We start from the raw sequence: 27,201 nt of genomic DNA on the forward strand, positions 1-27,201 counted from the left end.
TATTATTGAAATAAGGAATAAAGATGTTAAACTCAATCCTTGAGTGATGATAAGAAGCTTAAAAACCAACTTTACATTGAATAATAACATTTTTTTAGAATTATAGTAGATTTAGTTTCCCAATATACTCTACCTTAATTTAAAATTTAATGAAATAAAAAATTGTAAAAGCAAGTGTATAATAAATTGAGGATTAGTGACCACAATGTATGGCCAAGAGGATTAAAGGCTTTCATTTTCCATGGAATTTATTCAATTTATTCACTGATAAATACTTGATAGAGAGAGTTTTGTGGTCCATATTAAGATTATTTTGTTTGACTAAATATTGTTTTTCTGAATAATACTTATGAGTTGTGATTCAAAAATAAAATTAATATGGTTTTGTTTTGCATCTATGACCTAATATTGTATATATTGTGCAAAATGGTCCTTGATTTTTGGTACCCTTAACAAAACATTGACCCCACAAAGTTCCTAGGGTCTCTCTTTTTGAGACACAAATCCCTCAAGTACAAAGTATTAGAATGAGTATTATTGGTGTTAAAAGTTGAATGGCTATGGTAGTTCGCTTATTTTAGGGCACACTAACTGTTGAATGGGTATGGGAAGAGTCACAAGTGAGACACCACGTCTTGAACCAAAACCTTAAAGCATTAGTTCCATGAGTCTTTCATTCTTATAAACTCTTTCATTCCTTCCCGCATATCCAATGTGAGACTTCACACTTAATAAACTCAACACTATCCATAATTAATGTTTTAATGTCCAATGAAGGATTGAACAAATATTCTTAGGAATGAATATCTACCCAATGGTTTTGTAAAAATGTAGTATTTTTTATTGTTATTGAAAACAATACATTTGATGAAATCACCATTTTTGTTTCATGTGAATGTGAAGAAAATAAAAAGAAGCTTGCAATTGGAATACAAAATTCATCCTTCTCAAGTGTACAATTTAGGTATTACTTAATCATCATAATTATGTAATCAGAATAATATTATTGTGTATCTTTAATAAACAAATCAACTAAGTCTAATTGAATTGCCAACATGGAATTAGGGGTTTGACTAAGTCACATTTAGAAAAAAAGTTTTGATAATAAAATAAATAAATTTATTTTAATAATCTCGACACCTTAAAATATTAATTCATAACGGTAGGCTTGAGGTAAAAAAGTTAATTTAAGAATTCTAAATAAATTGAATATAACTTTTGTTACAGGAGAAACTATTAAGAAGTACTTACACATTAATAATTTGTTAATAAATATAGTGGTAACTGGTAAGTGTTAACAGAAGTCATAGAATTAAAATGATTATAATCTGATTTCACCTTACATAAGAAAATTATTTGGAAAAGTATATGATCGTAAAATGTATATATTGATAGTGCGTAAAAATTTATATATATGCACTTCATCATTCACCATTAATTTGAATTACATTTTCTGAAAAATCAACAATAATTAAAAATCAATAATAATAATAATGTAATAATAGTATATAAAACTCATAAATTATTAGTGCATACATTTTTTTTTTTTGAAAGTATATCATTGTGGTTTGTATGCATATATGCATGTGACATAAGGACTTAACCAGTCCAAATTCCAAAAAACCAACATTCCCTGAGAGTCATTGTCATCAAATTTCTATTATCATAATTTATTGTATAAGGTGTTGCATATTATAGTTTCAATGACCCCACACTATAGCTCAAATGGCTAGCCGTTAAGATATAAAATGAAACTTTGTCTATGGGCTGTGGCATGTAATCAAATCGAGATTACCCATCTCAAAATTTGATGTCCTATTGTGTATCAATTTTACAAAATATAAAACCACTTTTTTTAGTTAATTGTGGTAATATAATTCGCTTGAGACATAGAGACAGAATTTTTGTGGGAAATGTGATCATTTTTTCATTTACTCATGGTTTCTTATTTCCTTCTTTGTCTTCCAAGTTTTAGTTATTAGTTTGTGTACTTTTATTCTTTCACTTTTTCTTTCTTGACATAAGCATTTTACCTAATTTGTTTCATTTTCATTATATAAACGTTTCATACCTTGTATTTGGATTGCCATTGGAAAACTACTAAGAGGCTGTTTTTAATTAATCCCTTCTATTTGACAATGGTTACTATATTCTTCCCACTAAAGGAGTTTAATTTTTTTCTTCAAAATTCTTGCCATCAATATTTGATAAACACCTTCCAAATTTCACAACAATTTATAAACCTATCAATTTATTTCCATTAGTTTGCATACGAATTCTTTTTACTTTCAAATCCTTAGCCAAATTTGAGTTGAAAATGATGGATGCTAATTGATATGATTTAGGTGACAAAATTACTCTCAATCTATTCAAATCCAGAACAAATTAAATACATCAATTTAAGTTAATAATTTTAAATGGTATAATATAATATATAATTTTAATAATGGATTGAAAAATCCATTTATTATATTTAATGAATATTCACTTGTATATTAGTTTGAATAAATATTCACATCAAAAAATAAAAACTATAACCAAAAGTGCAATTAGAAACTAAAATCTTAATGACAAGAAAACAGTTTTTTTTGTTGGGAAAAGCGACTTTTTGAAAATATGAGTTTTTGAATAAAAGGGATTTTTTGGGACAAAAAAGTCTTTTTTTTTAAAAAAAGGTTGAAATTTTGGAAAATGAATTTTCCAATAGACATCAAGTCTCCTGGCTTGTGACATGAAAATTAAGTTCAATAGTTATGGAGTTTTATCTTGTACAATAGTAATTTGGCCTTTAAGCAATCACTTTTGGCAATGAAGCTATAAGTTCATGTTCTCATAGAAATTCATTTTAAGTTTTTAGCCAGGATTTAGGAAGTGAATATGAGAAAATGGGGTTTTCTGAACCATATCACATCCCGGATATGATAAAATAGGATAAATTGAGATAATATTTTGTAAATACATAATTATCTTGAATATATTAACTATTTCATTATTTTTCGATCGTCTGGAAAGAATAAAAAAATCCTCATATGGAAAGAAAAAAAACTCATGGATGAGAAGCAGTAGTATATCCTACAAGCTCAACCATCCATGTGTGATGTGTCCCAAATTGAGTTCCTGATCTCATATTGTCATACATTTTATTGACAACAAACAGTAGCTAACAAATTTACCAGCTTATTTGGCTAGTGTCCAACATACACTTGGAGCATTCATGAATCTAAAGACAGTTACATACATGTATTCCACTTCTAAACTCCAAAAAAAATGAACTGAGCTTCTCTCTTATTTTACACAAGGTAACTTGTTGCCATGATTCTGCATGTTCTACTATTATTGGGGAAGGAGTTAGTAAAGCATGTAGTATGTCTTGTAAAGTTAACCAACTTGGAGGGTGAAATTGGTGCATGGGAAAAAAGTAATTCATCAAATAGTGTGAAGTCAAATTTTCAATCACCAACTTGTCACAGGGCTAAGTGTAATTTAGTCTAAGATAAATGTTTGATTGAAGAGTGTACTAAGGAGAGGTTAGAATGAGTATGGGGCAATGTGAAAATAACTTAGGATGGATTAATTGATTGACTAAGTTTTAATGATTTTTTTTGGTTACATGTGAAACCAAACCAAAAACAAAAAACAACAGTACAGACATGAAACAAAGCTAACAATGTTAATGCACAGCACCAGAAGAGTCAACAAACAAGTGTATAACACAGTCGACCGGAAAAACATTCCAAGACGCAGAAATTCCATGAGCTCCATTATTCAAAACGAAATCCACCACACCATTTTTTGCAATGAGTTGAGAAGAATAAATAAATGTAAAATAATTAACTTTTTAGTTAAAGAAACAGCAAATGAAAAACCTGCATGTTGCATGTGGCTAATTTAAGCACTTATAAAGCAAAATACATTCAGTTTTTTTCCGGAGCCTGATTTCCCTGCTGCAAGTAATAATAACCAAACAGGAGAAATGAAAGCAGAGGAAACAAAAATAGAGGAGAGGGGGACTCATATTCGTAAATATTGATTCCACAACAAAAGGCCTGCACTGCAGAATCCCTACTTTCTATGCTATAAGTAACAACTTACAATTAATTAATTTAACATACAAATACAAAATACAAACCACATGCATCATTGGACTCTCCTGCCACGGCCTCTTCTGTTGTATCTGGTGGTAATTCTTTTACCCTTTTGCTTAGCAATACTAGTTGATGTGGCTGCCAACTCTGATTCTGAACCTTGTTGGCCGGCCTCATATGGTATGCTGGAACTGTTCTGTGAGGCAGAGGCAACCCCGTCATTTTCTTTGACTGCATCAGTGTCATTTACCATCATATCAGGCACCTCTATAGATTCGCTCGACAGCATACAAGTTCCTTGTTCAAGTACAACCTTACCTGGCCTCTCTCGACTTAAATCAACTGTACTGGGCTCGTTATCCAATGCCTTCCTATTTTGTTCAATAGCCTCCCCTGCATATAAACTAGCAAACAACAAAATGGAAGAATCAATTTGCTATCTTGAACGGTTGGGATAATGGCAGGAGCAACATAAATCTTTTTTTTCCTAGACAGCTGAGTGGATGAAAACATTGCAAGAATATTTCAGGTGTTCTTTGTGGTAAAAAGCAAGCTAAAAGGAAAATTCCACCACGCACAACCATAAGACCGATGATGCTTCATGGTGTTGAATGCTGGGTGGCGAAGTCTCACACATAAGATAAGTGTGGCAAAATAAGATCAGAACAAATGCACTAAAGGGAAATCAGGAGTGCCAACTATTGAAGAAAAGACTGTTGAATCACAAGAAGATTTGAACAGGTGAGAAGACTAGTAGAAAACTCAATTAGAATAACTGATATGGAGGATAATCCCATAATTATAGGGAGATGAAGACCAAGAAAACCCCATATATATTTCAAGAAAAAAATCATTCCAAATTTCGCAATCGAGAAGGCAAGGTTGTCAAGAGAGAACCATAGCTTGTTGGTGATAAGTAATGACCCACATACTGTGATGACAGTAAGAAAAATAATTAACTCACAATTTTACGCTATACCAGTAGCTAAATGACTAAATCTAAAAGCCAGGTTATACATTATAATAGATTTTACATTGAGAGCATTCAACCAAGAAGAGAAAAAAAAAACTAGTGAAAAAAGGGTGGCCCAATGCATGAGGCTCCCACCTAGTGAGGTACGGGAAAAAAACTAATGAACCATAAATTTACCTGAGCCCTGAAGGGGATAATCCATTTGCCAGTGTGTTATCGGCTCCAACCTTCTCTTTGAATTCTGAGTAGTCTCCATCATGTACTCTAAAACTTATAGCTGCATTCATTGGAAGAATTAATATAAAAAACAGAATGTATTTTCTAATCATAAGATAGCCAAAGGGATTAAAATCCCTTACCCTCTACAGTTTCTTCCAATGAGTCTAGCTGACCATTAGCTTCATTTGTGCTATTGGTGCCATTGACTTTAACAAAAACATCATCCCTACAACATTTACAAAGGTTGTAAAATTAGAGGATAAATAATATCCCAAACACATGCAGGGCCAGATTTTCCACAGAAAGTAGACTAGACATCTGTACATGTGACTCTTGGTAATCATAGACACTACAATGGAAAGTCAAGCTCAAACATAATTTCTAACTGTCATTGTATTAACAAGAAAGAAATATTCTAACCTGCGCATATCATATGATAACCCCTCTCTTTGTCCCAACGTAGTTATTCCTCCACATTCATCTCGTGAACCTATGTACAACAATTCTTCATAAGCATAGTAAAACATACTGGGGATGAGGGGTATAAAATCCATGTGCATGAACAAACATTTTATCTGCTTGTTCAGTAACAACAAAACGAACAATGGATTTATGCAAGTAAGCAGTTAAAACCTTCATACACCACAGCTCTAAAATAACAATGAAGGATGCTTGTCCAATTGCCCAATCCTATGTCTCCAAAGATTTATCTAAGCATTTGAGATTAACAAACTGTTTCACTTCTATATATTTGACTAACAAGTTAGGCATACTATCTATCACATAGTAACATAATATGTGGTTCTCTTTGGTATGGGAATGGGTACGTGGTACGCTACCCTATCAAATATACGGTACGCCAGGGTATACTTAGTTGATATGTTTTTTTAGATTTTAGTGCATACACTTCAATTTTTTCAAACTTATTTATGTTTTCTTATGAATAATTAAATAGGTTCAATTAAATAAATCTATAAGCATTTTTAAATAATAAAATTCCACATATTTCTAACTAAAAAGGCCCATTTTATATCAGCAAGTTAAATAAAGCCCACATAAACTAAAAAAGGCCCATCTTGGATTAGGGTTTTCTTTCTCCACAGTTCTCCTACAGCAGCTGGCACTTCTCCCACTTCTCTTGTTAGCCACCTCCTTTTTGCTCTCTCTTCTTTGCCTTCTTCTTCTTCTTCTTCTTCTTCTTCTCAGTCATGCCTTACCATACTGATTCGCAACCCACCATGTTTCAGAACGCAGAAGAACCGCGAATCGGTACTCACGAAGTGGTTCGTGGTACGCAGGGGGTATGAGCGAATTCTGTGACTATGATCTATCATACATGAAGTCATCTATATACATCTGATTTCTTTTTTGTACTTTGGGATGGGGGTGGTTTAGTGCAGTTGAAACAGATTAATAGTCATTATAGTGTTTACCTTCGGTTTGCTGAACAGCTCCAAAGCCCTTGGTAATATGAAGAAAAAAGAACCAAGTTAGAGATAAAATAGCTTCATTCTTAAACAATCCTGCATTTATTACAATGAAAAGGAGAGAAAAAAATAGATACACTTGTTATAGAAATTTCACTTCAGATGAATACCTCATTCTTCTGTTCAGAATTAATGTTAGCAGGATCTGGCAGCACAGATTCAGTTAGGAATGCATCCAGTTTACTCTCCAAATCTGAAAGGCAAAATCAAAGTTAAATGTGTTCAACAACCAAAATTGTATATTATAATTATTGTAAAGAATATGTAGGTTTTACGATTAAAGCTATATTATGACTGAATACTCAATAAATCAGTAGGCTTCCCACATCACTAGTGTCATACCTGGAGTGGCCTGAGTACCTAATCCTCTGGCCAAGTTTGAAGATGCATCTACAAAATTTGTTAAATCGTGTACTTTCTTCTCTCCCAAAGTAGCTTCAGTGTTTTTGATAGCTGAAGAGTTCACATTATTTTTATACTCCATAGAGAACGTGGACCAATCAATTTTGGAGGAGGGAAGTGTCCTAAGCATCTCCTCTGTTGCCCTGGATCTCACTCTTCGTAATTCATCCTGAATACTCCATGACCTAGTAGCTGAAGAATCCTTTTTCAACTGCATTCCAGTATCAGCACATCGACAATGAGTCAATTTGCAAATAGAACATATGGATATAGTAACTCAATCACTCCATGAATTATTTTCTATCTACTTCATGTCTTCATATCCAATTGCTTTGTACTCTATCTCCATTAGTTTTGTTATATTTCATGAATTTCAGTAAATAACAAATTTTATAGTTTGACTAACTCATCGCAAAATCAGTTCAAAAAGTGGGGGCTCGCCATCTAAACAAATTTCCCATAAAGTACAAGCCAATAACATAAATGCAAAAACACTAGTTTGAAGACAATATTAGCCCATGATAAATGAAATATCAATATACATGGTTTCCAAAAATAAACACATCAGTGGCACCTTGGAGGATGATGTAGAATTCCCACCAAATAGATGTGGTTCTTCATCTTTAAAAAGTTGAATTCCAGCAAGTGTTGGAGGCTTGATGTGGTCTAAGGAGGGAGATGACCATGGAGGGAGTGTTCGCATATATGACTTGGCCAAATCCACTGGTGATCCTTCATCATTGGGAGCCTACATACCATCAAGGAATATAGGTAAGAGAAGATAATTAATGTGAAATCGTAATTCCATGATTAAATATTGAATGAGGAGAGAGGAGAATGGGAAGGAGATAGCATTTTTCTCCACAATTTCATTGACAGAAAGGAAAAGTCACTAACTTGAGGTAATGTAGCCAAATTCAAACTACGACTTCCATAACCTAAATCAAAATTTGAATCTAATCCTGACTTCTTTTCCTGAAGCCATTTCTTTGCCTCCATAACAGCAGCATTACAGAGATCAGGTGAAGCTATATCTGAGAAGTAAATAAAAAATCAGAGTCAGGTAAAGGTAAGCATTTAAAACAGAGTTCTGAATGTAGAGAATACCACTGTCAAGAATCATGTTGGGCATATCCCCTAGCCTCTTATCTCCCTCACCATCATTGGCAGGAGAATCTACAACTCTTGATCTTATTCTTTTTATCAACCTATCACATTCTTCCCTGGTCCAATATTAAGCTCTGTTAGAATCTTACACTGAACAACTACAAGAAACAGTTCATGCATCCATGAAACTCAACACATTGTGAACCACATCACAAATGCAGTTCTAGTAGTACAATTACATATTGCTCAAGTTCCACATCTATTAGTACAGCCCATTGATATATGCTGCAAATATTAGAATGAAAACAAATTCTTAGTACCTTGAGAATGTCTCTTGCATAACTAGTTGCTCAATGAAATGCTTGTTCTTGTTATTCCCAGCATCATTCTCATCATCAAAAGTGGCAACCTCCTCCTCTGCAACATTCATCAGATAGCTTCATTTTTAGGAGGCGATAATCGCAAGGCCCTAAAGCACAACTCATACAGCTGTGGCATATATACTCATGCTTAAAATATACAATGATGCATTCACGTAGAGCAAGTTTGGTTATGCTTTAAGCTTTTTGGTAGAAATGATTAATGTAAAATCCGAAACTACTTTGTATTAGGTTACAAGACTGACAAGTGATTCTAGCTTCTGTAATCTCTCATACTGTAAATGTTTTTGGCTTTTTGCAAGAAAGGAAATTTTAGCTTCTCTAAAAAAAATTTATCTCCTAAGAATAATTTTTTTAAGAAATCCAAAATATATTAAAAACTTTTTTCCCTCTTCAAAATAAAATTAATTATTTTGACAAATAACCCTAACCAAACACACTCATAATTTCACCTTTCTCAAGTCCAATTAAGCACTTAACCATCATATTTAACCCACATACACTATAAAACCTACCAAAAAAACCTAAATTTATTGCTCTAAAGGCAGAGAAAACAAAAAAAGACAGAAACCCTAGTTTTTGAAGTGCAGCAATTTTGTAACTTGAGATAGTAAATGGAATTAGAATACTTTAGAAAACATACCAGCATGGTTGGAATCAGTGTCAGAAGAGTGAGGAGAAGAAGTAACAGAGGAAGAAGAGGTTGGTGAAGAATCTAGATCCAGAACAGTGGAGAGAATCTTTCCAGCACCAGAAGCAACGAAGCGAGTGGGAGAGATGACAAAACGGGAGAGCCAATTAGGGTTAGCGGGAGAGGGTCGTGAGTATGGGGTGGTGGCTCTTGCGGCGGAGGTACGGCGGGGTCGGACAATTTTGCCACCAGATCGAGATCTATTAGGAATGGAAGTCATGGAAAGTGATGTTGTTAATGGAGGAATTGAAAAGTGGTTGTTACAGTTAAAGTAGTTGTTTCTTCACTATTTCTCTTCTTCTTCTTCTCTTGTGTTCTTCGTAACTCGAAACCTCTGTGAACAAGAATTTTATGGTTGTAGCGGTTATATTCGGTTTATTGTGTTCTTTTCTATTTCCCCTTTTTGTTTTCATGTGTAATTTGTTTTTTTTCCATATCAATGGTATGTAAACTTTTTACATAAAGAACTGGTATATTTTTGAGTTCGTAATTGTTCCTCCCAACAAATATCGTTCGGTTGGTATGTGTTATTTGTTTAGTATTTATTACCCATAATATTTTTTCACATCTTAAGACATTAATTTATCTCTCATAATAAGTATCATTCTCAAAAATTAATTCTTGATATATTGGTAATTCTGAAGATCTACCCAAATTGATTTGTGTTTGATTCCTCTATCAATATCTCATGTTCCAATGTTCAATATGTTTGACTTCTATTAAAAGAGCTAGGCTCTACTATAATGGTAGATGTTCCTAGCTATTACATTTTATGGAAGATACTTGTAGACATAAAATATTCATTCCTTTAATAATAACAACAACAATGAATTGGTCCAATATTAGCTCAACTTAGACCTCTCACATATATCATACAAGTTAAAAGTTGAAAATTGATCTATAGAAGCAAATACTTGTTAAAAAGGATAAATATAATTGTTGAATAATGAATACCAACAATGATTTAAAAAATATTTATTTTGAAAGAGTTGAACATTAATAATGTATTTTTTTTATAGCGTTAACAAATGTGTTATTAGATAGAAATGACATTTTGTGAGAAAACAAATGTGTTATTATTATTTCACAAATTATAATCATAGTCTAAAAACATAACAAAATAATTTAGTATCTTAGCATATGACAAACGAAAAATACCTGTCTAAGTTCCTAACACACATAAAAAAAAGTGATTAGCATTACCAAAATCCAAACCTATGACTTTACCCAACAACAAAAATGAAAGAATAAATCTATAAAAAAAATTGAAGTACTTAAGATGAGGCACATCTTGTGCTTATTTTTAATAGGTACTGTCCTACAAATTCAAAACTATTAATTATTAATTTTTTAATTTAAAACTATTTTTTTTAATCAATCATAGACTGGTGATATATGCAGTGGTACAACTTGTGGAACAGCATATATGCTCCCATTTTTAATATTAGAGTTTAGTGCATATCTAAAAAGCATTTCTGCATAACTTCAAACACTGTTGAAACATTTAAAAAATAAATCTCAAATTTCACCTCAAAAAATGAAATAAATTTTACTTTCTTAACAATAAAATCACATTTTTTCCTTAAAGAGCTTGTCCAAATCATAACCAATTACCATAGAAACATTCCTACTTTTAAGTCCTGACACATCATAATCAAATTATCTATATATGTACATGGAAAATAATATTAGATAGAAATGTCCATTGTCCTATAATAAAACAGAGCATAATAATAGTAGCAAAATATTATGGTAGAACATGAGTAAATTGATAAGTTTCCACCGACAAGGTATTGGTCCACTGGTGTAAGGTCCCACTTGATTCTTAGAATGATCAAATGGTGAAGGTTCGATTGCTGAGAGTGACCCTTGTTGGGAGGAGCAACCACATACCCCGAAAGAGATTTATTACCTTACCTAAAAAGAGTGAGAGGATACCCTTTGTAGTACTTCAAAAAGTTTAATAAACTTCCAATGGCTACCATACTTTCATCATTTATATTCAGAAAACAAATTAAATCTTAAAGCTAAGCAAATCCTGAGCATTGAGTATGAGACCACATGAAATGTTGAATTTGTAAAATGCCCAATGAGATTATCTTGTTGCAAATGCATTTAAGATGATCTACTTTTGCATGTTGTAACATAAGTTTGCATTGAGATAACACTGCTTTCTATGTTCAGTTGATTTCTTCTAATCATTCTGCTTCCATCAATTCAGATACTGCTTGCAACTTTAGAAAATTAATAAGAACTTCATAATTAGCAGCCAGCTTAAAGACATAGGGACTCAGTATGGGAAAAAATGATAGTGATTCACTGAAAGCTATTTGTGAACAAAATGTACCTAGTTGTCGAAGAAGCGAGATCGGCGTCTCTGAGATCTGCGAAATGGGACAGGAAAATATACATGATCTAACACTAAGAGTTTTGAAATATTTGTATATTATTTGGGTACACTCACTAACCATGGAAGTTTCAAATAAACTCGGTCACTCTCAAAAGTGATTGCCAATCGCATTGAATTCGGGAAAATGATAATGTGTAAATTCTTAAATTCAGTTGACATCTCATCTTAATGACTATACAAAGTAACCATCGCAAAACAAAAGACAGAAGCAAAAATCTTTTGAATAATAGAAAAAACATTGCTATTATGCAATGTACAAACAATTATGACAGCATATCGAATTGCTAATTATCAATAAGTGGTTGAGATGATGTTTTCTTTTTCACATCAGAATACCTAAAGGCGTGTCTAGTAATGTATTTGGTTGCAACAATGTTAACGACGTATCCTCTAAAAAGTCACTTGCTCGGGGTGTTTGATGGGTAAGCTTCAGATAAATTCAGTAATAATCCTTAAAATCATGACATGATATCAATAGAAATGAAAAAACTGAATAAAAGAAGTGTTAATCACCTGCGAAAACCACTGCTACCTCCTGAGGGACTAATTGTACTAAGAAAATCATCATCAGTCTCATCTAGCCTATACTCGGCATATTCTACAGAACCTTCATCAGAATTTGAAGTATCATAACTTGAATGCCGACTACCCCTACTTGCATCACCATCTCTCGTCCTTCTTCTATTTCTGGATCTTCTGAAGTTACCGCAGGCCTGATACAAAATACACGAGGTCCACCAGTTACCTTCATCTCCTGGGAAATCCTCAAACTCATCTCCGGAATCGTCATCCACATATTCAATCACATAATCTCCTAAAACCACCCCCCGCGGAATTTCAGATTGGATTGTGCTCAAAACATCTATGACCTCAGAGGACTGCTGAAAGTTTTCCCAATCAAGCTTCCGGGCAGGATCGATTTTTGATGGGTGAGCATGAGGATGTTCCACCTGAGCATGTTTTTGTAGCTCCATGTAACTTCCCATGAACTTACATTGATACTCATCACAACAACGCTTCTTCTCATCAAAATGCACACGAGCTTTATCAACAATAATCCACCCAGAAACATCACCTCTACACAACGGGCAAGTCAGCTTGCCTTGACAATCAGATACCACCAATTCATTACTCTCTACAGAAGTTGCATTAGATGTTGGGGAAATTTCATCATACATGGACGGCATGCCACATGCGACTTTAAAGCGATCCAAACAATTCGAGTGCAATTGATTTGTGTCGCATAAAAAAGGACGACACCCCTTATCGTAAGATGAACACTGAAGGAGCACACTATTATGAGGAAAGTCCAAACATATGGGGCAGACAACATCTTCCCAACTAGTATCAAATACAATATCCTCCATGCTGATTACTCTACGTTGGGCTACACTACCATAAATTCCGAAACCAAGCACGTCACTTACATCAAAACTGTACTCTAGTAGTACTATATGACATGTATCTTATTGTTCTCTTGTCAGATTTTGTTGATGACAACTTGGTAACCTACATAGCAACCGGAAAAAAGCACGATACAATCTAGCTTAGAACCTTGACCAAATTGTGCACATACTTGGAATTCAGATGCAAGGAACTGTGCAGTTTTATAAAATCACCCAACCAAAAAATTTCAGATTGAAAAAAAAAACTAGAATATCTTGCATCAAAAAAGACAGATACATCTTGCTACTAAATATGTTCAAATTGTAAATTGTGATGAAATAAGATCAATAGGCACCCAGATACTGACTGATCCAAAATCCAAAGCATAATGGTAGCATCTACAATTCATCTATTTAATTACATAAATGCCATTTCATCAAAATCTGAAATTTTTAGGAACATAATGAAAAGAAAAAATGTCTGTCTAACCCTAACAATAATAGTTAAATGGATCACCAAAAAAATGGGTATTAAATAAAATAATCAATAAATATAAATATAACATCACAGAATGAACAAGATAGAGATAAATAACTGAGTAAAACGCGTACACAACAATTACTTAACAAATAAACAAAATAAAGAAGCTGATTATAAATATTGTATATGAGTAATGAAGTTGAAACAAAAGGGTATTCCACTAATCCCTATAAGATTTAAATGGGTATATAATCGTAGCGAAAATGAACAATTTTTGTTAATCTAAATTCCAAAAGTGAGTTAGGTAAAGAGAAAGAGAAATGAAAGAGAAAGAGAAATGAAAGGGGTGAGAAAATAGTGGAATGAGAAGAGTAACCTTAATATTAATAAGAAGGAGAATTGATGAAAGAGTAGAGACACTTTCTTTTCTTCCTTCTCCCACTTCTATGGCTGCTCTGCACATATCAACATCAACACAATCGCCTAAATGACATTCATGCCCTTTTCAATACCATGGGATAAATAAGAACTAATCAATTTCGGATTTTTGGGAACTCTCTTTGTTGTTAACAGAAATCAAACATTTAACTATTATTTTTTGATATTTCGAGATGTGTGAGTATCGTACTACTTAAATATTTGACATTTTAATTATCTTAAAATCTAATATTTTTTGTTCTTAAATATATCTTACTCATTATTTTATATTTGTTTACATTTTTTTTAACAATTTAAACAACTCAAGTTAAAATCACTTTCAATTATGTAATTATATTTTCGTTATTAAATGAACCCCTAAAACTACCACACATTCATATTTCTCTCTTGTAACAATTTTATTCCGGTTTTTAATAATGAGTTTATTTAGCTTATCATCGTGAAACAAGAACAAAAATGACTTCTTTTCAGAGATAAACTTGAACAAAAACGTGTTTATTTCAGTACAAGTAATTTTTTATTAGCATTGTAATACTCTTACATAATTAGATCAATGTCTTATTTATCTATTATGTGTCATTTCACCAACTCCTTGCTCCATAATAACAATTTTATTTATTTAGGTATCACTAAATAATAACAACAATAATTTATATTACACTATACACAAAATTATATTATAGTTGAATGTAATCTTAACTGAATAAAAGTATATTATAATTGAATGATATATATATATATATATATATATATATATATAATATATATATGAGATTGCTAACATGAGTTGATTAGGATCATGTTAGTAATGTGTATCTTATATTTTTATGTCACCACCATTCTAGAATTGACATTTTAAATAAGTATTTTTAATTGACAAAATTTAAATATCTGAAGTGTTTCCTAGTCAAAGTCAACAAAAGAGGCACATATGGTATAAAAGTTAAAACTACTTAACTTGATTGAACAACATGAGTAATAAATAAATATGAAGATATATAATATAACATGAAAAAATCAAACATAAAAAATCAAACAATCAATGTATCATTCACCATTTATTTGGATTACTTTTTTCTGAAAAGTCAACCATAATTAAAAATAAATGGTAAATAATATAGTGATGGTATAAAAAACTTTTACACTATCAATTATATATATGTCTTTTCTTAAAAAAATTGGAACAGAAAATAAGTACACTTCTTGTCCCAATATAAACTCTACAACTTCAACTATTTTGACCTTTTAAACTCTACATAGATTAAATTTAAGCGGACATTATCCAATCATTCACTATTGATTTGTATTACTTTTATTTGGAAGTTCATAATAATTAACATATGAATGATAGATGATTAAAAGAGTAAAAAACATTTACACACCATCAGCGTATATATATTTAATCCATATTGGTAAGTGTATCATCACAATATCACATCTTTAAACACCATGAACTAATTTTTACATCACCTATATTGATTCTAATTGTCATTGGACAAAGCCCATGGGTCCGCCCGCACTTTTGGGTGGGCAGGGTATGAAAATTATGTCCATCCGCCCTAAAATGCCCGCCCAACATGTCATTTTCGCTCATGGGCATTTCAAATGGGCAAGCAGGGCGATCTATGAGCATCAATGAACACTAATATAAGAAATTTGATGGGTTAAGTATGACAAATGTTCTCACCACTTGAGTGCATTAAACAATTTTCCAAAATATAATATCTTACCAAATAAATGCATGTCCGGTTTATACAAAACAAGATATTATGTTTTGTGTTTTTAATCTTACTGTCACACTATGTATTCAAGTAATCTAAAGTACTATGTCATTTTTAGTTTTTTTAATTTAGGGCGGCCGCAAGTCTGCCTGCCCATGTTTAGGGCGAGCAGTGCATAATATTTCATGCCCTATTTTACAACGGGCATGCCTATACTTGTCCTAATTTTAGTGGACATTGTGTGGACATGGGCAGGACGGACAGGGTCGCCCTAATTGCCAATGTTGATCAATAGTTAAGTATTCCAAACATGTTTGTCTTAAATCTCATGCATTATTAACAAAGAAATTATTATAAGGTTTCAGTTGTATGATTTTTACCACTTGAACCAATTTAAAGCCATGCCTAAAAATCTAAGAATTATTCTTGCTTGATATCTTGTCAGTGATATCTGAAACAACCCTTTCCACGTCTAGTTCCTTCAATCGTTTAAATGGAGACTTCATACCCTGAAATTAAAATGGAGGGATTTAATATTAAACCTTAGCTTAAAGAGATTCACAAGAAATAATCAAGCAAAAATGCAAAACTGTTAGCAGGTTAATAATTTAACATGAAAAGTTGACAACTTCCAATTTAACACTAAGCCTGACTTATAATATATTAAATATTAATTAAGGAAGTCGATACTTAAAACAAATTCATAATATAGCAACTTCAATCATAATAAATCAACTTAAACTCTGGACCAATAAAAAATTTCGGAATCACATATAACTATATAAATCTGATACTAAACACTTCAGTATTAGAGAAGATCTCTATTTTTTCTGATGATTAATAATTTCGATATCACAAGTTTCAATCACGACTTACCTTGAGACTACAAAACTTCTCACCTCCTTCTTCCTCTATATCAAAGCTACCTAATTTGTTTAGCTGATCATGTAAAAAGAATGAGGGGTCAAAATTGGATCAATCAATCTATTCATCAATAATAAAGTAGTTACATTAATCAAATAATATATTTCATATGAAACTTATAAATCATTGAACTATTGGATAGTTGAAAAGTTCTCATTAAATTGGTCTTAAACTGTATATAACTATCATTATCTTTTGTTTTTTTTTTGCCTTATTTGTCACAACATTTTTGTCTCCAATGATGATTCTGGCTCAAAGATTAACCAATTATAGAATTCTCCATTTGAAAATTGATACCTTTCTAGAGTTTATTGTGATAGTGATGCCAGGAAGTGCCTCCTCCAAAGCTTGTTTAACTTCTTGGGCTTTATCCTTGAATAGTTTTCTCTCACTAAGGGAAACAAAACAAGGAATTTCAAAGAGAAGAATTTCAATCATGCATCAAATATATAAAGATAACAAAAATAAACAAAAATACCAACTACTTTTAAAACTCCAAAGTCTTATATTTTTTAAAATTAATGATATAATCATCTTCACCCCTTAAAGATTGTTGTTCAATGAGTTCATCTTTGAAGAATGGGTTGCAGCATAAAATAGAGAAAACAATATGATTACAAGATATGAAACATAGTTACTTACGAATGTTCTATGATGATAGTGGTGTTATTGGCATTGGAAGAAGAAGGTTCCTTGTCACTTTCTCCATCATCTTCTTCTTCTTCTTTTTCTTCATCATCATCATCATCTTCTTGTTGCTCCATTTTCTGCTTTCCTTTTCTACTCACATAAAGATATTATTCATTACTATAGCATAAAGAATGCATGCATGCATGCATGAAAGCATAAAAAACCCTAAGATATAGAAAACGAAGCATGCATATGCATGCATGCATGAAATCAAGAAAGTATAACTAAGATAGAGTTATTAACGAGTTGTTTATAGGATTTGAGGAAGAAGGGCCTTCATCTACATCTACATCTACATTTTCTTCTTCTTCTTCTTCTACTTCTTGTTCTTCTTCTTGACTTGGAACATGGCTTTCTTCTTCTGATTCTTGTTCATCTTGTTTGCGACGTTTCTTAATTGGGTTTGAAGTTGTAGGAATGGATCGCTTTGCAAATTTGGTGTTTTTGTTTCTGGGTGGTGCTTGTTCCCTTCGTCTGTTCCTCTCAGCAACCGTAAGAGTCATTTTCATTCTCGCCATTTCTATTCTTCTCTCTTTCTTCACTTCACTCGGAATCAAATACACTACCGTTAAGTTAGTTGGTGCATATTATATATTGTTGATGTGAATAAACTTAAAATGTTCACTCTTAAAAGATTAAATATACAACTTCAAATATTCATTTTATATTTTTTGGATTGTTTATTTATCTTGAAAATGATTAGCAAAATAATTAAATAAACCATCATTATAAATTTAAAATATTGCAAGTAAACAAAGGATTGAAAGAAAAATTGTTGATGTTTTTTTTTTGGTACACCAAAAGGAAAAAACAACAAAACAAGATAAAGTGATGAAATACTTCAATTCTTTTACATAATTTTTCTAACATATTCTTTTTAATTGTTTCACACATCAGATAGTCAAAAGTAGGAGAAATAATTATATATGGCCCAACAAAATATTAGTTTAGTTGAATTTTTAAACCTTTTTAAGTCAATTACAACTAATTTAAATCTAACCAAATAAAATTGAGTTTAGTCCGTTCGGTTAGTGGACTGATAAGAGATCAATTATTTTAATTTTAAATCTCACTTTTTTAAAACTACATTTTTTTTGTATTTTATATTATTGAATTTATCATTCTAAACACTAATTAAATTTTGTTACTTATACTTGATATTTAGCTTTGCAAAATTCACAATTTCTTAACCCGAAATACAACACCTAAGTTGAATAGTAAATATAAAACCCACTACTTCGTAACACTTCCTTTGATGTCAGTAAAAAACAATCATCTCGTTAATAAAATTAATTTCATTAAAAAAATAAGTTATCATTTTTTTAATGAATTTGTTGTTTTTCATCAATAATAAATGGAGTGATATAAAATAGACAGTATAAAATAATTTTAAAGTGTAATATCTATACAGAATCTGTATAAACATTTGTAGACAATCACTATATCATTTTAATTCATCTGAACTATTTCTTAAAAGTCAATGATAATTAAATATGAATGATAGATAATATAGTAATAATGTATAAAACTTATACCCACAAATGTGTACATTTTTTCTCATGTTTTTATGTGGAAATGTGACAAAAATCACTTACAACACTAGATAAGAATGTAAAAAAAAATTAAAATAATATTAAAATATATGAGAGGTTTAGGTAACCAAGTGTATCCAAAAAGCAATGAATATTTACCCATTTATATTGGATTAATGAGAACTAATGATCATTTAAAAAAAAATACTACAACTCTACTCTACCTTTTAAGAAGTGGGTACTAATGATGATTTAGATGTTTTTGAGTTTACTAAGAATAATAATTAATCCTTGTAGGCTTTATTTGGGAATGTGGTTTTGGAGAGGAAAGGAAGTAATAACTTTGGAAAGTTTTCTTTTTGTTTGGGAGAGTTAGATGAAGGAGATAAAGTTAAAATACATAAACATTTTTAGTAATATTATATAATTATATATTATTGTTTATTTTTCATTGTTAATTACATTTTTAAAGAAAAAATAAAATAAACGTTCTTATCTTATCATTAGTTTATCACTTCATCATAATTTCAAATTTCATACTCGCAAATAAAGGAGACATTACCTTTTTTTTCTTTCCACTTCCTCTTTCTTTTTAACCTTTTGATCCATCTCTTCCTTTTTTCCTCGTATCTCACAAACAAACCATTAAGTTTGAGTTCCTTATATCTTCATTTTCACAAGAAATAACCTTGGGAAATTGCATAATATTGAGCCATCAATTCAATTTTCTTATGTAAATTATTGTAAAGATCCATCAAGTAGTATTTAATACATGGTTAAAAAAAATCAATTCATTCCCCATGTAGTTAAGAACAACTTAGGATATGGTTGATTTTAAGAAATATTTTCTGTTTTTATTTTCTATTTTCATTTAAAAAAATCAATTTTTATTTACTGAAAATATGTTTGTTATTATCATTTTAATTTTCAAAATCATTCACCATAAACTATACAAATCAGGACACTTGCCTTTGTAATTAATTTAACTTCTAAATTTCAGTCACTAAAGTGGTCAAACAAATAATTTCATAGGATATCTTCATATTTGATATTTTTATTTATTTTTTCAACGGATTTTATGTCAACAATATATTGTTCACATTTAATTGTTGGACTTGGTCATTAGCTACGACAAAGACGTGTAGAAGATCATAACAAACATCATGCAGTTGCATGTGCTATATAAAAAGTTAAAATAAATTAGTAACATACTAGTATTTAACTAAGGCTGCAGTAATTTTAAGGGACATCAATTTTTATACCAAAATCATATATTATCATACTCATCGTCGAACTATTTCAAAAATATCATAAGAAATGTGAAAAAAGTTATCATGTTGAGAGTAAAGAAATAAATTCTATTATAAAGATGTATGGTAGTTTGGAGGTACTCAATGATTGATTTTGGTGTTTTGTTGATTAGTGGATCGATTAATATCTTTTGATGTTTAAGATTGTGTACATACATTAAGAAATAATTAAATGATATAAAAATTTGATATAATTTGACTAAAATAGTAATATTTAATGCACATTGGAAACTGTATTAAGAAAGAAACAAATAAATTTGTATTGAAAAAAAGACTAATACATAAGGGTATGGTTAGAAAGTAAAATATAAATGTAGATCGTGTTTCCAAAACATTAAAAGTTTTAGAATAACATGGAAAATTTAAAACACTAAAATATATAAAACAAATGAAGTAAAAAGTCTTAAAAATCAATGAAATGTCATTACCCTGTTCTTGAAAATGTTGAAAATTACTTTTTTTCATTTTCAACATTTCGGAAAATGAAGGTCATGTTTTCTGAAAGTTGAAATGAAAACAGTAAGGCAAACATGTTTTCACATTCCTTTTCACCCTTAGCCCCTACAGCTAAATCAAATAAGACTAAAATTGTTTGAAACATAAATAAAAAATGTAAAATAGCATGTTCATATTATCCATGAAGAAATTTGTTTGAATGAGCCAACTCGTTTATATTGATTTAGAATTCTATCCAATTCATTCTGAATCATATTATGTTGATTAACAATGAATGATGATGAATTAGAGATGCTCTAGGATGATGAAGAATTAGAGAAAAGGTGTATCAATTTATCAATAGTTTCTGGGACAAATTTCCTGGCAAATAGATAACAAGGTCTTTTTGATCCATTCCACATGCAAGGTGTAACCAACACTGTTCTCTGCAATCCATATATATAATATTAAAAACCAATCATAATTCAATCCTTTATCATATGTAATATCAAAATATAGAGGACCTTATGAACTATATATATATATATACCTGTGGGTCACTTGTAATATGTGGACTTTCATCAATGGACTGCATTGAATGAAATAAATGTTATTGACTAAAGTTGTAGATAAATGCTGTCTTAGAATATTGTGAAGTCACCAATAGCATAGGTGGATTTAATCTTAGGTAAATTATAATGAACTTTGTCAAGGTTTAACTTAATTATACTCGCATCTCTTTTGTTTCGAAAGCTACGGTCGGTCACCTCTGTTGAATTTGAGTTATTTGTTATACTTTTATCGTTCAGGGTCTGTTTACGAGTTAGTTTTTGAAGAGCAACAGATGGGAGAGAAAGGTTTGAGAGTTATGAAATACACTTTTGAGGTGACTCTCAAGCCTTTCATTCCCTCGAAAACCAAACTCGAATGAAGTAATGAGGAACATAAAGTACATGTGTTTGGCTGAAAGATAATGTAACTGAAGGAACAAAAGTGTGAAGTTTAGGCCACATACTGTGAAGTATTTCATGAGATTAGAAGTAATATCCTGAGCATAGAAAGATCTTGGATGCCATTTTCCTTCAGACCAATCAACATATGTTACTGACCAATTTGCAATTCCACCTGGATCAACCATCTAAACATAATACATCAAATGAGTTAGCAACAAAGTATAGAGACAAATTTCATTGCCATATAAACTACCACAGATTCATGCACTCACATTCAAAAAGGTTGGTAAGTAATGCTCATCCGAATAACAGTTTCGTCCTCCCACCATACTTGGCTGCACGAGTTTAAACGTCGAAAGGAACCGACAATTAGTCCATGCAATTAGAAGGGGGAAAAAACATCAAGCAAGTGAATGTAACATAGTACATACCCTGCAGTGATGCTTGAATTTTGTAAAATATAGACTATCTGCCATAACTATTATAGCATGCTGTCTCTTCATGGTGAACCACTGCATTACAAACAAACATAATCCATTTCAGAAGCATACCATAAAAAGTTTCTTTTTTCCTTTCATGGTACAAGAAAGTTTTCTACTGATCTTATAAATCTATATGTTCTTAATACAAAAGCCATTTTTTAAACCAAGTCTTAAATGTAAGTGATAGGTTCAAAAAGTGCAGAATGGCCTTAATGAAAGCATCGATATCTGTATAAATTGTACCTGCGAACCCTTTCGGAAATCCTTCTCTTCTACTTCAGGCAACATATGATGTATATACCGGCCGTTTCCATGAGGACCAGGATCAATGTAGCTGATTTTGTGTGTGGAGAAAAGTGAAATCAGTCAGAATTTCATCTAACAAATCTGAAACAAGGAACATTTGATGAAAGAAAAAAGTTTCTAAAGTACTATCAGCATTGCAGATTTTTTGTACAGTCTTACCATTCGATGAAGCTGACGTTTGTAAACAATAAGTAGTTGTACACGAATTCGAAGTGGCGCACGGGTATACAACTGAAACAAAACTTTAAGATGTTACTGGCTAGATTAAATCCAAAAACTAAGCAATACCTTTACGCCAAACAGAAAAAAAGCAGATAACAAAATACCTTTCGGAAAGCAAGACAAAATGTTGGTTATCAGGGTCTAATAGTGCATGTGCTAAGAGTCTCTTTTCTGCTTCAACCATGGAAAATTTTCCCCAACCTACCTATAAGAATAATGTAGAACAGTTAGTATTATATTAAGAAAGGTGGCATGCCTCTATTCAAAATGAATGGATGCAAAGTAACAGTTAATCATACATTAATATTCTTATTGTTCTGGCTCCCATTATTAAACAATTATCTCACCATGTTTATGAATAAGGTTCCATAACATTTAATTGTTAAACAAAGGGGAAGGTTTTGTCACATATATCTTGAAATATTCAGCATATTTCACCATGTTATAAATTAATGTTGTTCTGATATACAGAATTGATAAATTCAATAAATTGTAGTAACTTTATAGAGAGTTGCACAAATATATTTCTTCTTATTGATAAAGGATAATGTGCATATGTTATCATCCTTTGAACTACTACAAAGGCAACAAATTGATGCAATATGAATCTAAATAAGGAATAGTTTGTGAGCTATTTGGTGTAGACATTTGAAATTGGGATGAATGTAAATTTGATACAACATTTAACATTAACTTTTAAAGATTATGTCATTTATGATATTTTTGTATCCAAAGCATGTCTTATATGTGTCATACCGATTCACTGTGAATTTCTCGACCAACAAAATAACGGCTAACATGTACTGGTTTTTCCTTTGACGCGTGTACATAAATAGAGAATTTTCCCTCATGGCCCTGCATTTTGTTATAAGTAGAGATCAGATAAAAAGGAAATGAACATTTATCTATCACTTTTAAAAGGAAAGACTTGCAATTTGTATTTATTATCCTGCAATGAACAACATTCATCTAAAAATAAGTGGCTTCTTGTTAGAATAAATCCATCTTAACAACTAGTAATTCTACATAAGTTCCACATTTAATTTGTCATCTACTTGCAAAAACAGCTTTTTTTGTAAATCAGCTTTTTTTTATGATGACAAATTGGGTAGTAAAAGCCAAAATTTTATGAATTGAGACATTTAGGCCAAACTCAAGCATCATAATCTGTCTTAAGACATTTAAGCCAAACTCAAGTAATGGAATACAATCATCATAGAAGAAACAAAAGAAGAGTTTAGATATAGAATAGGGAATGAATGGCATACATACTTTAAAGAAGTTGTGCCAGAGTTTCTCAAAAGGCAATGAACCAGGAGTCAAGAACAAAAAAGCAACTTTAGAAGTCTTAGTCCTAACAGAATTAAACTTGAGCATCTCCTTAACAACAACCCGAGATTCGATCTCATTATCGGTTAGTTCCCTTGGAAAAGCATTACCATCATGATTATGTATACTGCAAGCTTGAGTTGGAAAGAAACTGCATACTGCTGTGTGGCTTAATAGTGGATGAATGAAGAGTGCAATAAGAAAAAGACATGCAAAACAAACCAATACAATGATCCAAGTTGGTCCCTTTTGTGTTATTTGATGCTTCCTTGGTGCTACCATGATATGAAGATTTCTTATAATTACTCTTTTGCCTTGTTTTGTAGCTACATTCAAGTAGCACTCTCTTCATCCCAAGACATGCATCAACTTTTTGTTTATGTTCAATGCTCTCTCAATTTCACTGTACAAAAGAGCAAATATACATGTATAATGTATAATTAAATATAATGCAACTACTCAGAAAGATTAATATATAAACAATATATATCTCATTACATGTTATAAAACTAAAATCAAAATTCTTGTTAGACTTATACTTATTGCAGATATTGAAACAAAGGTTTCCTAGCATTATATTACTCACTCTCATGAACAATATTATAACAAACATACTCGGATCTAATTTGTTTACACAATAAAAATGCATGAACCTTAATAACAACAAAAAAAGACACATCATAAAACACATTGCAATGATGTAGAGGGATAGTAGAAATACCTGTGATCCAAAGATTGGTGATGGTTATGAACAAAATAAAAACAAAGGGTATATTTCTATGTATCTATCTATGTATCTATGTATCTATGTATCTATGCATCAGAGGGTGATGAAGCTCTCTCTCAGGATTGCCAAAAGAATGGAACAGAGACTTCAGCAAACTACGGCTTTCTTGCCACTTCACTCATCCCAACACTTTAAACACAAATCAATATTTTCTTTTCATATCATATGGAAAGTTGTTTTTTTTCTCATTATATAATTATCTGCTTTATCTATAGTTCTATAATATTGTATAATTATCTATCGTGTAATTTTCATTTTTCTACTTAGCCTTTAATATTTTAATTTCTAGAAACAAATAATATAATTATATGTAACCGTCATCTCACATTCATTTGACAATTAAAATGAAAATAAAGAAAATAATATAAGTATACTCAATACAAATTATAATATAATAAAGTATGTTCAAAACAAAAAAATATTCTGATTTATGGAAATAAAATATATAAATTTAAATATTTGACAATATGGGCCAACAGATATAAAGTGTATGTTACCACATTAGTAATAATTAATATATAAAAATTATTATTATAGGAATAATAATTTATGTATTTGAATTTTTGTTATTATAGTAAATCATTAAAATTCATAGTGGAATAATAAATATATATATTATTTAATTAAAAAAATTAATTTTATAAAATGTTTATTGAGAAAAATATGAACATGCGTGATACTCATTAGAAAGATAGTAAAAAATATTATTGTGGAATGGGATAGGAATACTTTTATGGATACTTATGATATGAGTATTTTTATAATTCTAATTATATGATGAAATTATATATAATTTCTTTTTAAATGTGTTTGTTGGAGTGTCAACAAATCCTTATTCAAAGTAAACATTTAAAGGGTTAAATAAATTCCTAATGTAAGGGAAAATAAATTCCTATTTTAATGACAACAAGATCATAAAAACCTATTTTAATTTAGTCATATCGTGTTGATATTTATAAAATCTTGTAATATAAATACTTTGAAGGAAAATAGGTAAAATTTGAGAAATAATTAAATACATTGTATGATTCATCCCCATAAGTGATAACTCCTCCTCCATTTCGTTGTTGGTATATATCACAAGAGAAAAATATATATGCATAGTTGTAAAAGTTTTTTTTACAGTGAAACTGTATGTATTATTCATTTAAATTATTATTGACTTTTAAATAAAAGTAATATAAATTAATGGTGAATAATATATTGAGTATATATAAATTTTTACATTATGGATACTAAATATTACAACACTATATATCATAAAGACAACCAAACTATTTAGGATGTAATTGTTGTTTAATAATAAAAATATATGACCGTCTTTATTATATTAAAAAGGTTTACTTAAATAATTAAAATAAATTTTTTATAATGATTGTTTTTATTATAATAAAGTATATCCTCTCACTTTATTAAAAATAATTAATCTTTTTTGGTATATGTGGCGCTCTTTCCAACCAATATTATTATGAGGAATCAATTTTTTTACTTTTTAATCTTTTTGAAGATCCAGTGAGACTTTATATTACTAAACTAATATTTTGTTCATTGTGATAATTGGTATATCACATGATATCACTGTGGCCAGTTTTGCACTGTGATAATATTAGGTAATATTAAAAAAAACTATTTTCAATTATAATTCATTATTATTGTGAAATGATATTTTTTAATATATTTCCTAATATCTATGTTAGGTATTAAATAAATTGTTTTACCTTAATGATCAGTGAAGAACACTGCATGATGGAATGACTCACTCTGATGAGTAGAGATACGAAGGTTTTTGTTTTCTTATTTTAAGAGTTGATTCTAAATATCATAAATAAAAATCACATAGTACAATATATTTGTTTTTATTTTTGAAAATACCCTTTTTTTTAATATTGGAGATGATTTTCACTTCTCAAATTTGTGATGCACTTACTTAGATGCAAAGATAAGAAAAATCTTAGGAATTCTTCTATTGATCTTGACATTTGAAATATATTTGGCTGAAGTTCAATTTGTTGAGTGATTTCATTATCAACAATGGTCTTGATTTGTTAATTTGGGTGGTCATTCATTTTATTTTTCTATATTATGCTTTATATATAAATAACTTGTGTCTAATGTAGTCATTTTGACTAAATTTTGGCCCCAAAATCTCCATAGTGAAGTGTTTGATGAGTTGGCATCCTCCTATTAGAGAAATTCCCATTTTCCTTTAATATATACATTCACCTTGAGGCAAATCTATATTTTTTATTTTTAGAAGAGGTTACATGTTTATACTAACAAGTAACAATATGACTTTTCTTTTTCTTTCGAGTTTTTTTAAGGTTAGTAATGTTCAATATTTATGCATTATTTGAGTTAAGAGTAAAATTGTTATATGAACTAAAGAAAAAGAAAGAGGATTCACTTACTACATAAATAAGTTAAAAAACATATTATATATACGAGTCCCTTT

General features: G+C 30.5%; 4 protein-coding genes across 8 annotated transcripts; all 4 read right to left on the reverse strand.

Annotated features, from left to right (window-relative positions):
• On the reverse strand, positions 3,823-9,704 carry LOC109326661 (protein KAKU4-like). Of its 2 annotated transcripts, none has more exons than XM_019559387.1 (12): positions 9,297-9,704; positions 8,594-8,690; positions 8,277-8,389; positions 8,064-8,200; positions 7,741-7,914; positions 7,107-7,377; positions 6,875-6,957; positions 6,711-6,738; positions 5,698-5,767; positions 5,418-5,503; positions 5,236-5,335; positions 3,823-4,489 (listed from the first exon to the last, which is right to left on the reverse strand). In XM_019559387.1, the coding sequence occupies exons 1-12, from the start codon at positions 9,562-9,564 to the stop codon at positions 4,138-4,140; spliced, it is 1,779 nt and encodes a 592-aa protein (XP_019414932.1). In that variant the 5' UTR covers positions 9,565-9,704; the 3' UTR covers positions 3,823-4,137. The 2 variants fall into 2 exon arrangements, with proteins under 2 accessions (XP_019414932.1, XP_019414931.1); XM_019559386.1 differs by having other exon boundaries at positions 8,274-8,389.
• LOC109326105 lies at positions 11,023-14,087 on the reverse strand. 4 transcript variants are annotated; one of them, XR_002105214.1, is made up of 5 exons: positions 13,997-14,087; positions 12,268-13,263; positions 11,692-11,728; positions 11,511-11,579; positions 11,023-11,371 (listed from the first exon to the last, which is right to left on the reverse strand). XR_002105214.1 is itself a non-coding variant. In XM_019558770.1 (4 exons), the coding sequence occupies exons 2-3, from the start codon at positions 13,119-13,121 to the stop codon at positions 11,692-11,694; spliced, it is 891 nt and encodes a 296-aa protein (XP_019414315.1). In that variant the 5' UTR covers positions 13,122-13,263; positions 13,997-14,087; the 3' UTR covers positions 11,023-11,578. The 4 variants fall into 4 exon arrangements, 3 of the variants coding, with proteins under 3 accessions (XP_019414315.1, XP_019414314.1, XP_019414313.1); XM_019558770.1 differs by having other exon boundaries at positions 11,023-11,578; XM_019558769.1 differs by lacking the exon at positions 11,692-11,728 and having other exon boundaries at positions 11,023-11,579.
• Positions 16,076-17,911, reverse strand: LOC109326412 (glutamic acid-rich protein-like). Its single transcript, XM_019559096.1, has 5 exons — positions 17,637-17,911; positions 17,346-17,483; positions 17,001-17,094; positions 16,656-16,718; positions 16,076-16,288 (listed from the first exon to the last, which is right to left on the reverse strand). The coding sequence occupies exons 1-5, from the start codon at positions 17,909-17,911 to the stop codon at positions 16,193-16,195; spliced, it is 666 nt and encodes a 221-aa protein (XP_019414641.1). The 3' UTR covers positions 16,076-16,192.
• Positions 20,832-24,759, reverse strand: LOC109326281. Its single transcript, XM_019558984.1, has 11 exons — positions 24,684-24,759; positions 23,906-24,365; positions 23,390-23,488; positions 22,738-22,838; positions 22,571-22,642; positions 22,349-22,439; positions 22,055-22,135; positions 21,896-21,958; positions 21,686-21,808; positions 21,221-21,259; positions 20,832-21,116 (listed from the first exon to the last, which is right to left on the reverse strand). Exons 2-11 carry the CDS (start codon positions 24,242-24,244, stop codon positions 20,988-20,990), a joined length of 1,137 nt encoding a protein of 378 aa, XP_019414529.1. The 5' UTR covers positions 24,245-24,365; positions 24,684-24,759; the 3' UTR covers positions 20,832-20,987.

Source organism: Lupinus angustifolius, chromosome LG14 (assembly GCF_001865875.1).
Source record: "Lupinus angustifolius cultivar Tanjil chromosome LG14, LupAngTanjil_v1.0, whole genome shotgun sequence".
NCBI lineage: Eukaryota > Viridiplantae > Streptophyta > Magnoliopsida > Fabales > Fabaceae > Lupinus > Lupinus angustifolius.